The 13355-nt window shown below is 41.6% G+C and overlaps 1 protein-coding gene across 1 annotated transcript in view; it reads right to left on the bottom strand.

The window, feature by feature from the left end:
* The window catches only part of CTNNA1 (catenin alpha 1), a 120015-nt gene that overhangs the window by 20109 nt on the left and 86551 nt on the right, over positions 1-13355 (bottom strand). The window contains exon 11 of the mRNA XM_068959782.1: positions 4188-4344. Within this exon, the coding sequence (XP_068815883.1) occupies positions 4188-4344 (157 nt within the window). The remainder of the gene's footprint in view (positions 1-4187; positions 4345-13355) is intronic.

Below are 13355 nucleotides of genomic sequence, written 5' to 3'. Positions count from 1 at the left end.
GTAATAAAAGAGCCATTTTGCACAAGTTTTGTAGAGATGAGTAGTAGACGAGAGTTGACTGTGAGAGGATTTTTATAAAGTGGCTGGAAGGATTCTTGATGGAAGAGTTATGCTTAAATTACATACAATTAACACAGAGCCAGATGCAATATCGCAAGACCTCTGTAAGCAACCTGGATCAAAAATACACTTGTGAAAAACCTCTGAAACAACTCAGCCTGAGCAAGTTCAGCTGAGGGCAGAATGAGGCCCTGAGAGAGAAAAGTGCAGGTTCATTAGTGACTTGACAATTCAGTGAGCAGGCAGCCAAGGTACAAGAGCTCCAGCAAAGAGCACATGCAGTTTCCGTATTTCAAGTAAGAGACAGACATCCTTGCAAATTAGAACAGTAAAAAGAAAAACATGACTGTCAGGCCAAAACAGCCTGTTTATTGCTTGAACTCCTCACTGAATAAATTAAGTCACAGGCCATTTAAAAGCCTCTTTGCATTATATGAACTTTAATAAAAGGCACGGACAAAACAAGGCTGAATATTTCAACGCCCGCTGATCGTTTAGCGCCTTTTACAGAGGCAAAGTGGCCAGAAGGACAGCTCTCTGGAAGGCTTAGCCTGCACAGGCAGCCTGCAAGGTGCCCCCCAGGGAAGCGTGGGACTGTCAGGTAGATCTACTCTGTTTATATTCTCCAGCTGGATGGTAACAAATAAGATTTGACACCGGTCTGAGTGCTTACATACACCCACACTACTACCCGTCCCACAGGCATATGGAGCACGAGCGCCTGGCACAAAGTGCCGTCTGTTGAGGCCAGGGTGGCAAAGCCGGAGAACTGCTGACACGGAGGTTCAGCGCCGATACGCCTTCAGGGACACTACAGAGCCGTCGGTCATCAAAGCCGATGGCCCTCAGGCTGCTGAGAAGGAGAAAAATCTCACAGCAACAGAACGTAACCTAGTCGATGGGGAAGCGATCTTGCGGCCAGGGCCAACATTTGATGGGGCTGATGCACATACCCTCGTTTGCTAAGGTATCTTGAGGCGGAGGGACAAAAAAAAAAAAAAAGACCAATAAAGGTAGCCAACAGGATCAAATGTTTGAACATAGCTTGGAGACTACTGGAGATGGTATACTGGTTGTTCAGAGCCTGCCAAAATAAGTACAGGGAAAAAACGGTGGGGTTTAACGACAAGGTAGGAGATGATAAGAGGAAAGACAAACATTTTTCAAAAAAAATAAATTTAAGAGCACATAAACTGGGTCAAACTGAATTGTCATAGATGAGGTTAGAAAAAAAATACTTGTGTGCTTATATACACTTCGAAATACGTTATTAATTTTGTAATGAACAAGTACGATCACTGGGACCACGCGGTATTCGTTCAGAGGCTCTTACGGATGAAACAGCTCAACTGTGATGGGTAACCTCTAGCTTAAACCTCTTTTAGCACCAGAGAAAGAGAGGGCAGCAAATGAAGTAATTTTTAAAGAGTTTGAAAGGAAATACAGATAGTTAGAGAACATTAAATTTGACAATTACTAGTGGTGCTAGCGGCCACTGTTCTGAGGAACAAAGGCGCACTAACAGATGCAGAGTATGAAGGACGGGCTTGATAAGGGCAATAAGAATTACAGAAAGCACGGAAGAGTTTTCAGATCAGGAATGACTGAAGAAATGAAGTCTGTACATTTACAAACAGCGTGAAGAATGTGAGCAGAGGGAAAAAAAAAAAAACGTTCACCACCTCTTAATACAATTAGGGCCAAACAAAGCAAACGGGTAACATTTCAAAAACAAGAACTTCACGCAGAGCATAGGTAAGTGGTGGATTTTGCACAGGATGCTGCAGATGCAAGAGATTTATAATGATTGAAAGAGCAACTAGAAAGGCTTAACTGAGAAAAATCTGTCAAGGACTGTTCAGTAAAGACACCATCTCAGATGCTGAAACTCCCCAAGCTGCAAATTGCTCACAGTTGGTAACGTATAAGAAGGACCTTTAGTCTGCAGGACTCCTTTGTTATTAATTCCATCTGCTCCCCCGATTAGCCACTGCCAAACTGTTGTCCTACCTCAAGAGGGCCTTTTTTGTGTTACGCTCTTAATAAAACATTGTAGCCTCTAAGCTTCTCTGCAGTATTCAACCCTGGGGTTTTAAGTATCTTTATTCTTAATCTGACCAAAGCAGCATACGCTTCTTTGCTGGACAGTGCAACGTGTTGTAGGAATGCCACATATCTATGCAAGAACACTTTTATTTCTGCTTACAACACAACTTAGTAGCTGGTGCAAACCCTGCTAGGCATGAACTTCTTAATAACCTCCAGTGGTACTTGGTATAAATCATACCTGTCACTACTTTACCCAAAGAGAAATTTAGAATTTTAGCAGAGAATAAAAGATCTGGCATGTATACAGAAAACATTTATCAAAATTCAAACGAATCAAAAAACCTTTATTGCTTTAATATTTTCCACACATCTCTTTGGTAACTCTACAAATACACAGCCCATTTGCTGAACGCACTTGAGCATCTGAAGTACTCTCAAATTATAGCATTTCCATGGCATCGTTTTGGGTGGCAAGCACATGCTGGAGGTAAACCGTCTCTCCTGAGTCAGCCTGCCACTGCCTCAGCACAGAAGCGTTCCCTGTTTACGGCCAAGCCCTAGGAGCTTTTCAGAGCAAATTTAACAGTGGACCAAGGCCGTAACCTGCCTCCTCAAAAGCAGACTGCCCCTCTCCTTGAATGAGCCCTAGGAGGAAGGAGACCTGTCAACTCCTGTGCCTCGACACAGTTTGAGCCATATCTGCAACTGAAGTACAGTAAGACAGCTTTATGCAGAACGCATTTGCATGGACCGAGTAACACCTTTTTTCTCTTTAAAACAAGCTCTGCACACTTATTGGGCAAACTCCAGATGGAGACACGAACTTCCACGCACAATCCTCTCTAAAAATACTTCCCCAAAACAGGCTCCTCACAGCTTTGCAATTTCAACTACTGATACAACAGAGAACAGGCAGAAAGAACTAGGACGCTCAATTGCCCAATAAGTTTATGCTAACTCATTTCAGAGAAATTTTTATTAAGAATCCGAGGAACCACAATACAACAGGTCTGAATACAGCTGACTCTTAGCAGAAGCACAGCTTTATGTTTTCTTAATTAAAAACAACAACAACACCTGTCTTTCAGTTCAGGATCGCATTTTTTCTTCTACCTTTTCCAGACACGTTCACCTGGTATTCCCAAGTCCACACATCTTGCTGTGAAATATCTTTTTACTACTGGAGCTTTCAGACCACTTGAGATGCTCAAGTCTGTTTGCACTAAGAAAATTAGATCCTCAGTTTGTAGAGGTAATTTGAGAAAGCCAACGCAGACAGAATTCAAGTGACTATATCACTTTTGTCCTCTAACTACATACTAGCTGAATTGGAGGAGATGAAAATAAAAATCCCCCATCCTTTCTAGGTCACACCAACTATTAGTAGGTCTTTATCATCGATTCTGACAAAACAGATCGTCTCGGCAAACACTTTGCCAAATGTTATTATGACTCTATTAGGATAATCCTTTTTTTTTTAAGTTTTATTTTAATTTATTTATTTTACAACTTTTAAAACTTGACTAAAACTGACTTGATTAAAAACGTTCAAACATTTTCTATATGAACAGTCTTATTTTAATAAACCCATATGAACTGAGGTTGATATTAACTTTTCTTTACATAAGAGCCTGAAGTGAAACGAGTGGATCATCTTTTTTGCTAGCTTTGCCTAGCGAGGCTGGTCTACAACAACTAAATGGTAGCTCGTCTATAGTTCAGATAGCAGTTCAAAATATAGAGACATAAAGTGTCTTTTACTATGTTTAAACTGCTCTGTCGACTGACACGTAAATATACATATACATTTATGCGTGCACATTCCCTAAGTGTAATGACAGGTTTCCACGGTACTCGCTGCACTAAACTATTACTGTTTTCACAGTGTAAAAATACCTTTTCTCCTTGTGCCAGAAACTCCTGCTCTATTTTTGTACTACGCTCTGCAGAAGATCACGCTTGTCAGGTGGAGCGTACCAACGCCATCCTTTCCAAAGGACGCAGAAGACTCCAGCACTTTTCTGGGAATCAGCTCAGTTATGAGCACCAGTATTTCTCAGATCAAACCTCTTTATTACCTGACACAGCCAGGAAGTCATCGATGGAAGTAATGTCATCCACAGCATCTGTCAGCACCCGGACTTGCTTCTCCCATTGCTCTTTGAAGAGATCCATGTTTTCTTGGGCTAGTTTGCTTTGTGGTTTAGCAGCCAGAGCCAGGGCAGCGTTAATAACCTGTAAAACACCTCCGTATTTTTAAAACATATCTTAAACCAAACAATTATTTTCTGTATGTTTATCCAATGAACCTGACAGCAAACAAAGCTGCTTTGATAACTTTGGGGGAACTCGATGTTTAAACACAAGGGTGTTTATTCTGTTATTCTCACATCCAGCTCATAGCTGCTTCCACATTTCTTATGACTAGCTATCACACGGCAGGAACACCTTGCGAGTATTCACACAAGCTAGCTTCATCTCTTTTTTTAAACAGCTCGTGAGAAAAAGGTGCAGTTTTCTGAGAGTAGGTTGCGTTAAATATTTTAGACAGGAAGTCACTTAGTACACTGGAGGCTGCGTTTCCTAAGCTACTTGCCAGAACCTGAAAAAGAAGGTCAAAAATGGATTAGGTTTCCACAGTTTGAAGTAGAAATGACATGTGAAATTTCGTATTTATTTTCTTTTCCTTAAAATTTTACTCCATACCTCGCCAGTAATTTTCAAAGTAACCTAAGATTGTTACAAATTATGGCCATGGAAGACCTGGATTAGTCAGAAAACAGGCAAAAGAAAGGGTACTCAGCGCTCTTTGTTTGATGCTGCTCCTGAACACTCTCCCTCCAGCTGTCTTCACACCCTCTGCTACATTGCAGTCGGCTTCGCATTCTACTTTGTTTTTCAAAGCAGAAGAAACATTAGAAACACTACAGCGTAACGAAGTTTATGCCACACCAACTAACTGGTCAGTCTAAAGACCGAAGAAAGCCTCATCAGGTGTGGGAAGAGAGCAGTTACAAAATCTTCTCTTATTTCAGTGCCAGCTCTCAGTCTTGCTTGGCTATGCCCTAGCAAAATGACCTGGAAGCACATTAGCCACCAGAAACCAGCTACAATCAGGACAAAGATGACAACCCGCATCTTGTTTTCAAGCACCTGAGAGCAGGGCTAATTAACTCGCAAATTCAAAGTGTAATTTTTCCTCTCTACTAAGGACTGTATTAATTTCACAAAGTTGCTGAATAAAAGTATGCAAGAGGCAGATGTTCCTGGTTTTACAAAATCTACTTTTTCCACCCGATTCATTTAAAAGTGTCACAATCCATTTTTAAAAAAATATGTAACTCACTAAACATGGAAATGATGGTGATGTCAAACATACCATGACAGCACTGAATGAATCAGACAGGAGAAGTAGGCTGTTTCACCCTGTAGGGATGTTAGAAATCAGCAGCAACTGAGAAGCATCTACAGAAAAGTTATATTGGGATAGCTAGCATGTCTCTGCTACTGGCCTGCCAACAGAGACAGAGGCTGAAACTTTTAGTCACAAATCAAAATGAGCTTCATAGATTTTATAAGGCAGACAAATGTGAAAAACAATTTGGCATGAATGGCAATCTGCTCAGGAGAACTGTAGGCATGAGCCATACCTTTGAATCTCGGCAATAACCAACACTCTCCCTGTCTTTCAAGTATAACTTGCGGGTTCTCTTCCGCTTCCCCCTTCCTCAAAACATATGATGAACTCAACACTTTCTGGGTAAGCACCTGCAGCAATCGGCACCTCCTTTGAGGCAGATAATCGCTCCCAGCTACGGTGCACGCTGCTGGGAACTGTCAGGTGTTACGACCGCGGCTTGCGAGTCCTGAAAGCTCTGAACAAAGCCTTAGAATACACGAGAAAAGGAAGTTCAAAAACTTAAGATCAGTTGGAGATAACTGTTTTAAAAAGGGAAACCTGTCCTCTGATTAAGATCTCTGTTCCTAAGTCTAGGCAACATCATTTGTTTTTCTGAGCCTGATTTATATAACACATCAACCATTTATCACTCAAAATCTGGATTCTCAAAGCTCTACGAAGATGAATCCAAATAATGAGTGTCCTGGAAACAGAAAGGGTAAAACAGACAACCTTTCAAAAATCTGCTCTCAGCTTTTATTCTACTAGTAACTGTAACTATTGAGATAGAGAAGACAGTGATACCAAGGCTTGGGACACTTTATCCTCCTCTCTTCTGGTACGAGACATGAAAACATACTTTAAGCGCTGAGACAGGTCACCACTAACACCAAAGAAATGTACAGCTTGTGTAGGGGAATGATGCATATCTGGACAGCAGCAGCTGCCTGAACAATTACTCTCTGTCAGCAGCACGTATCCAACCCCAGATGCCCGCATTAAGCAATCCTTCATACATAATGGCAGTAGCTGGAGTTGACACTGAAAGGGGGCTTTGCAAGTTCCGAAAACGTTGAAATGGGACGTCTTCGTCAAATACAAAAGGCAGGAAACACAAGCCGCGATCATCCTCAAACAGGCAGCTTATACAACCAGAAGCAAATGGAATTCATTTTGCACATCACACCAGCAAAAAGGGCTGACCAGGTCAAACGGATCCTAAAAAGAACTGTTGAGCAAAACCAGCAGGTAAGGTCTCCCTTACCAACAGATATGGCTTGCATCTGGAAAGTAGCCAGCAGTGGCAGAGATGAGAATAAAGCAGCAGCAAGGAAATCGAAGGCTCTCAAGTATCCGTGTGGAGCTTAAGACAGAACTGCCTGCAGTACAGGAAACCCATACAGCTCCACATGCCCAAGAGGAAGCTCAAGACACCAGATGTAGCTCTACAGGCATCTTTTATAGCACAGATTCTATCTCCATGTGCAAAGTGGTTACAACATACAGTTCCACCAGGGCTGATCAAACTTGTCACTCGGCCAAATATGTACCGCTTAGGATTTAAATGGGCAAGTTGACCTGGACAGGTCTAACACATTCGTTTGGGGGAAATGGCTCAGGGATTATCAATACAATCCTGCAAACTACCTATTCAAGTAAATATGCTCTTTCATGGTGCCTGGTATCTAGTGCAGAGGGACTGATTTCTTTTCTGACAGTGCTTAGAGATGACAAAAGGATGGGAACACTGGATCTTACATATGCTTGTATATGGTGGCTGGTAGGCGCTATGATTCCTTTATTATTCAAAAATGAACACTTTTAGGGGGAGAGGGAGCGGGAGGTGGTTCAGGGACTGATTAAAACACACCATTGCCTCTCCAAAGAGTACAAAGCACTGGACACCTGAATCACAAGAATTCCTTTAAAATGCAAATACCTCTTACAGGTAGGATATACATAGCCCCCAAAATAGGAAGAACATTGCAAGAGTACTTGACATGTAGGAAACTTCCATGTAAAACATTTGGCAACTTCGGAGAAACATTTTCTATTTCAGAGTTTTCCAAAATTCTCCCAGAGAACTGTGATCACGACGACTCACTGACGTTGTACAAAGAAAAGAATCAAAACGCTGATGGTTGCAGGTTACTGTGAAGGAAACGAAGTACAACAGGAAAACACACCGTCTCTGTCGGTGCTTTGTTTCATGCAGCTATTCTAACGTTCAAGTGGGAAAGTCCAACACTCAGTAACGCAGCTCCACCAAGTTTCTTGGAGACATCCTCCCTCTGCCTCTCAGCTTCTCACAGCAGCAGCCAGGGCTCGGCAACACGCGCCTCCTGGGAGCTACGACGCTCCCGATTTAAAAGGTTTGCAATTGATGTCTCAATCTGTACTTCAAATCCCGTTCCCTTGTCGTTCATGGGAAGAACCTGCTCCTTCGCCTATTGAAACTGATGATGCAAAACTAAAAGTTTAGTCTCACTGAATTTATGTGTCTTTGCAGGATGGGACTCTCCAAGGTTCGCTAAAGAGTGTTTTCTGCCTAAAAAACATGCCTGCAGCTGTTTCGCCCAGAAGCTCTCTTAAAAAGCACAGCTATCCCAAAACAGAAAACATTTATAACCTTAAATACATTTGTGGGTAAATCAAACCCACTACACTTGGTTACCTAGCATTAATTTCTTGAGGGTCAGCTTAGGATGGCTTCTAACCTCATATTTATGTCCACCAGTTTGAAAGACTGACATGAAAGTCAGAAGAAATCTCTTGCTTTGTTTTGTTGCTCTTAACAAAGGACAGTTTTGACCAATTAGTTTACACAGTCAAGGAAGAAACCTCCTTGGGAGAAGACAACTATTACTACTAACTACTTAGTTTGCCCTGCAACACTTACCCACTGCAGTTAATACAGGCTCAGTGCATACAGTGCCATAGTCGCATAACTCTCCATCTCAGTGGCTATAACCAGCATTTTTTTTTTGCTTCGTTTTTTTGATAAGGAGTTTCTAACTCTGACACTCTTATTTCTGGCTTAATTTTGCCTTGTGTCCTCATGTTCAGCTTCAGGATGCTACTATGCTAGAAGGAAGACTTCCAGTTTCAAAAACTCTAAAGCAAACACCCACCTAGATCCCCTCTCTTTACTACACACCTTTTCTTTACAATCAAAAAAAAGGGTGTTATTAAATAACTCTTCAGGTTTTTTCTTTCCTTTTTTCTTTCTTTCTTTCTTTTTTTTTTTTTTTAAAAAAGATCTTTCTATATGAGCTTTCCTGCGGCATTCGGGTTATGAACTGGAAGGGCAGCTACGTGGCCTTCAAAACACATGATATTTTACATTTGTTAAAAAACAAACAAACAAAACCAAACCTCTAGGAAAACAAGCACCCATCCATCAGCTATCATGTGAGGGGCAGAGGGAAAAGGCATGTGCACAAACCAACTCCCAGCTGCAACACGAAAATCATAGTTTTACTTTGGAGTGGTTGAAATTGGAATTTGTCAAGCAAACTTCAGGGTAAAGCTTGCTACTTGCAAATCTCCAAGAACGGTTTAAATAGTATTTGAGACCGAGCAATGGCAAAAGCAGCGCTCTCACTTTTTACTTTTGGAACAACCTAAATGCTGCTGCTTTCTGTTGTATATCTACTCTCTTACTTCTTGCACTTCCTAGCAGACAGCGCCTGACTTAGCGAGTAGCACCTTGCACGGCTTTGCGCCGACCTGACTGCTGGAGAAGGCGGCGGCGAAGAAGTTATCCGCTCAGGAGGGGGCGACAACTTGGGGCATGAAAAAAACCATCCAGTTCTGACGGATGGCCATGTTACTTCTTCAGGATAAGTAATTTAAGTGTAAGGCTTAATGGAAATAGTCTTACTCCAATTGTCCAAACTGGCAACGGCCCCCCACACACTTCCCCCTCATCTGCCCTATTTTATTGCTGCCTTACAGGAAAGGGATGTGATGCAGCCCTCGCCATCCTTCCTGTCAGTCCAGAACTGGTTAGAGGAGAAAATAAAAACAAAGGGAGCATAGTCACAGATCACGGGTTTGCAAATGGTCAGCAAATGAATTCATGATCCTAGAACCTAAAGGTGCTATACCAGCTGAGCCCAAGTGAACCCAGCTCTCCCTTTGCTCAGGTGGATTTTAACGCCTGTGGTTTTTTTGTATTAAAGAAAACATAGCTTGCCTACTAACACTTTGTAGGAAGCCGCCCACAATTTAGTTTTACATATTCTACGTGGCAAAGTTATCCCTAGCATCTACCCTACTCGTGTCTCCTTCTCTGCTCCCCATTCCATTTTACTCTGAGACATTTAAGTCACTTCCAGTTACACTCAATCCCAGGTTTGCATTCACACGTGTACATGTGCTGTACTGAAATACAGCTAAAAGCACTCTGCGGACGCTGACGAGCTGAAATGGCTGGAAGCAAAACATACAAAAGGTTTTTTTTGTACTTGTTCTCTAGATATAATGGCAGTGACCAGCAAGTGTATCAAGGCCGATGCACCAAAGGGAGAAGGAAAAAAGATTGCCTGAATTTCCAATTCTTCGTTCCAGTATCAAAATGTACTTTGACCACATCAAAAAGGTTCTTTCTTTTCCTGCAACTTGCTGGCAGAGTTACTTCCGGTGTCTCTGCAGAGGGTATTCGCTCTTGTTACAATGCTCTAATGAGCAACAGATGCACGCTTTTACTGGAATAACTTTTCCAGACTTTTTCCAGTTTAGCTTATACTACTTTCCAAGTGATAGACTATTTACATATTGTGTAGGGATAATTATACTATCATTTTATGGAATGATAAATGGAATATATATATATGGAATTCTCTTTTGTACCTGAGGATTAGTATTATAGTACCCCTCAATGCAGAAGCTGGAAGAACTTTTCAACCATTTGTTTTGGTTTCCATTTGTGTTACTTGGTTTTGTATTTCACTGAACTGAAGCAATGAAGCTTTTAGGGGCCGGGGCCTGGGGGATTCTGTTTGTATCTTGTCCAGAAGCTGTTCTGCTGCTGCAGTCCCCAGATCACTTTGCGCCTGCGATGAAAACGGACAGTCCTTATGCACTAACATACCTCTTCCTACAGAACTGAATCCCTTTTTCCTGGTCTTTGATTCTTCTTTTGTAGATCCAGAGCATCAACGTCTGCACAAATTTCTAATATTGTCTTTTTGATGACCACTCCTGTTCTCTACTGGCTCTTCTTCATAGTGAGCCTACATGACACAGAACTGCAACCCAAGCGTTAATTTTTTCCTTTTAAATATTTCTACTCAAAGCCAGAAAACCGCCTCAACCACCTGCAACTAAACAGTTTGGAGATATATCTGCTATTTAGTCATTCAGAAAAATCTTATAGCCTTTCAAAGAGAAGGAAAAAGGGAATGCATTGCTTGATATGAAGTCTGTGCTGCAAGGAAAATGAAGCCATCTCCACCAACAGCCACCAGCAAAGTGGTGGTCAAGGAAGAGACAGTCTGCAGGTCATGTTTGGGTTTGGTTCAGCTGGGGGGACTGGAGTTTGGTTTGTTGTTGTTGTTTTTTAAGATACTGAAACTTCTGAACAAAGTTTTCTTGGAACTTAGAACCTCTACAAGGGATGCCTTGTGCTTTTGCGTCTTGTCTGCTGTGTCAGTAGGTGTGATCAGCATACATAACCATCTGCCTCTCCAAAAACCTGCAAGCAGTAAATTGCTTTTCAAGCATTTGAAAATTGGAATGTAAGGATGTGGAACAGGAATTACTGAAACAAGATGTTAATATGAGAAGAGCTATTTTTTAAAACAGTAATTTAATCCAAGAACTATCTGAAGTCCGTTTAATGGGTAACATTCACTTGACTGCACAGGGGATGCTGGCCTACGCCAAACACTTCCGTACTAAGAAGGTAAGCATGGAGTTAACATGGAACGGACATGTGGTGCCGCTGTCTGTTGCCTCCCAAAGTTACTAAAGAGGAAAGCAACTTTGACAGTAGAAGCTTCTAAAGGCAGAACGGAAATGTCCGCAGAGAGGGAAAAGTAACGCGCGCTGACTCAAAGCAAGGCCTGCCTTACAGACGGCAGAACAGACTCAGAGTCACCCACATCAGGAAGGGGCCCAGCATATCCTGATGTATCTGCTTCCCAGGAGATATTCTGCCGCAAGGGCAACGGGCTCGATTTTACTGGCAGAAGCAGACACTTAGCTTGCTGGAAATTCTACGTTCACAGTTATTTTCTCAAACTCCCAGTCTGGCTACAATTTGGTTAAAAGCCTACAGATGAACTTTACTGAACCTTTAAAGAACTAGAAAATCAACTTTTAGCTGCTAAAAGCAGCTGCAAGTGACAGCAGACTGTCACATCAAAAGACTGGAGCAGTATTCTTTCCTTTCAAGAGCTACACTAGGGTGTCTTTTTACTGTTGCTTTCTAAACACCTACAGCTTGTACAATCAGAAACATTGGTATGGTTAAATTCCCTTCTCAGGCAACTGTAACTCAAAACGCTGTTACAAAACAGCTTTCACAGGCTCCTAAAGCAAACACTTCTTAGAAATAGAATTCAGGAGCCAAAGTTACAAGAGATGATCCAGGTTTTCAGGGTGAAATAAATAAAAATTTCCCCTAATTTACCATTGGCAAGCTCTGCGTTTAGCAGTCTCAGAAGGCAAAGAAAAACCTCCCCCAGAGCTCTTAGTCAAATGGAAGCACTACCAATTATTTCAAATATTTCACAGAAGTACTTCTCCCTCTTCCATTTCCATTATCAAAGGTATCTTAAGCTGTTTTAACAGTTAATTGTAGCGACTGAGGACTTCTGTTCCTTCACCTTGACAGGCCACAAACTTGTCTCCTTTTCCCCTACCGTCTGCTAAGACACGAAGCTGCATGAATGTTGCTAGATTCTGGAGAAAGATTTCACTTCAATACGCAGATTTTCAGCAACATACGCCCTCAAGAAAAAATCAATCAATCAATCAATGAAGGATTCAGGCAAGCTCCTAAATCAAGGTTTCATGAAGAAGGTTGACGTGGTTCTGTAGGTCTTTCAGCGCACCGGTGGCCCCCTAACACTGAGTTCTCTCTCCCCTGTAAGTCAAGGCCAGCACAAGTGACTCAGCTGGCCTACTCCTGAGTCAGTATGTGCAGTCCTATCTAACAGCTTTCCCTGAACCATCAAAAGGAAGTTCTCAATATTACATTGGTCTTCAACTTTGCATTAATTGGGGATTCACAAACAGTAAAGATGACGTCACTCTAACGACTTCTCTTGAGGAAGAGCTGTTTTTCAGTAACGTATCCACACACAGCAAATTTAATTGCTCTCTTTTGTAGAGTGCTTTCAGATGAGCAATTTTCTGCCCTTTTTTTCCCCCCTCCAAAGGACTGACATTTCAAACTGACATTGGCAACGAGTAATTTTTTTTTCCCATACTGACAATATTTTCCAAGTTTAGCCTAGCCAAATAGTTCAAAGTGTTGCACGTTTCTTATTCTCACAGCCTGTTCAAAAAGGCTAGTTATGGCAAGGGACTAAATAATTGCTCTATTTGAGATACAGCTTTTATAATTAACTGTGTAGACTGATTTCTGCAGAAATCGTTCTTTAACCAGGAGTTCCCTCCTCCCAAAATGGCCTCTACATAGCTAAACTCTTTAAGAGGTTATCTGGAGACTTACTCAAGTCCATTATACTTCAGTTTGATCCTTCCAATAACAGCAATGCCTTGAATTAAATTTCATACACCATATTTCAGTGTGGCATTGATATATTCACTTCAGTTTCAGAGACTGTTGTAATTACTGATTGATTTCACTTATTCTGAGCCCAGTATCTTCCTG

The sequence above is a fragment of the Struthio camelus genome, chromosome 13 (assembly GCF_040807025.1).
Source record: "Struthio camelus isolate bStrCam1 chromosome 13, bStrCam1.hap1, whole genome shotgun sequence".
Taxonomy (NCBI): domain Eukaryota; kingdom Metazoa; phylum Chordata; class Aves; order Struthioniformes; family Struthionidae; genus Struthio; species Struthio camelus.
This window is presented reverse-complemented; position numbering and strand designations above follow the sequence as displayed.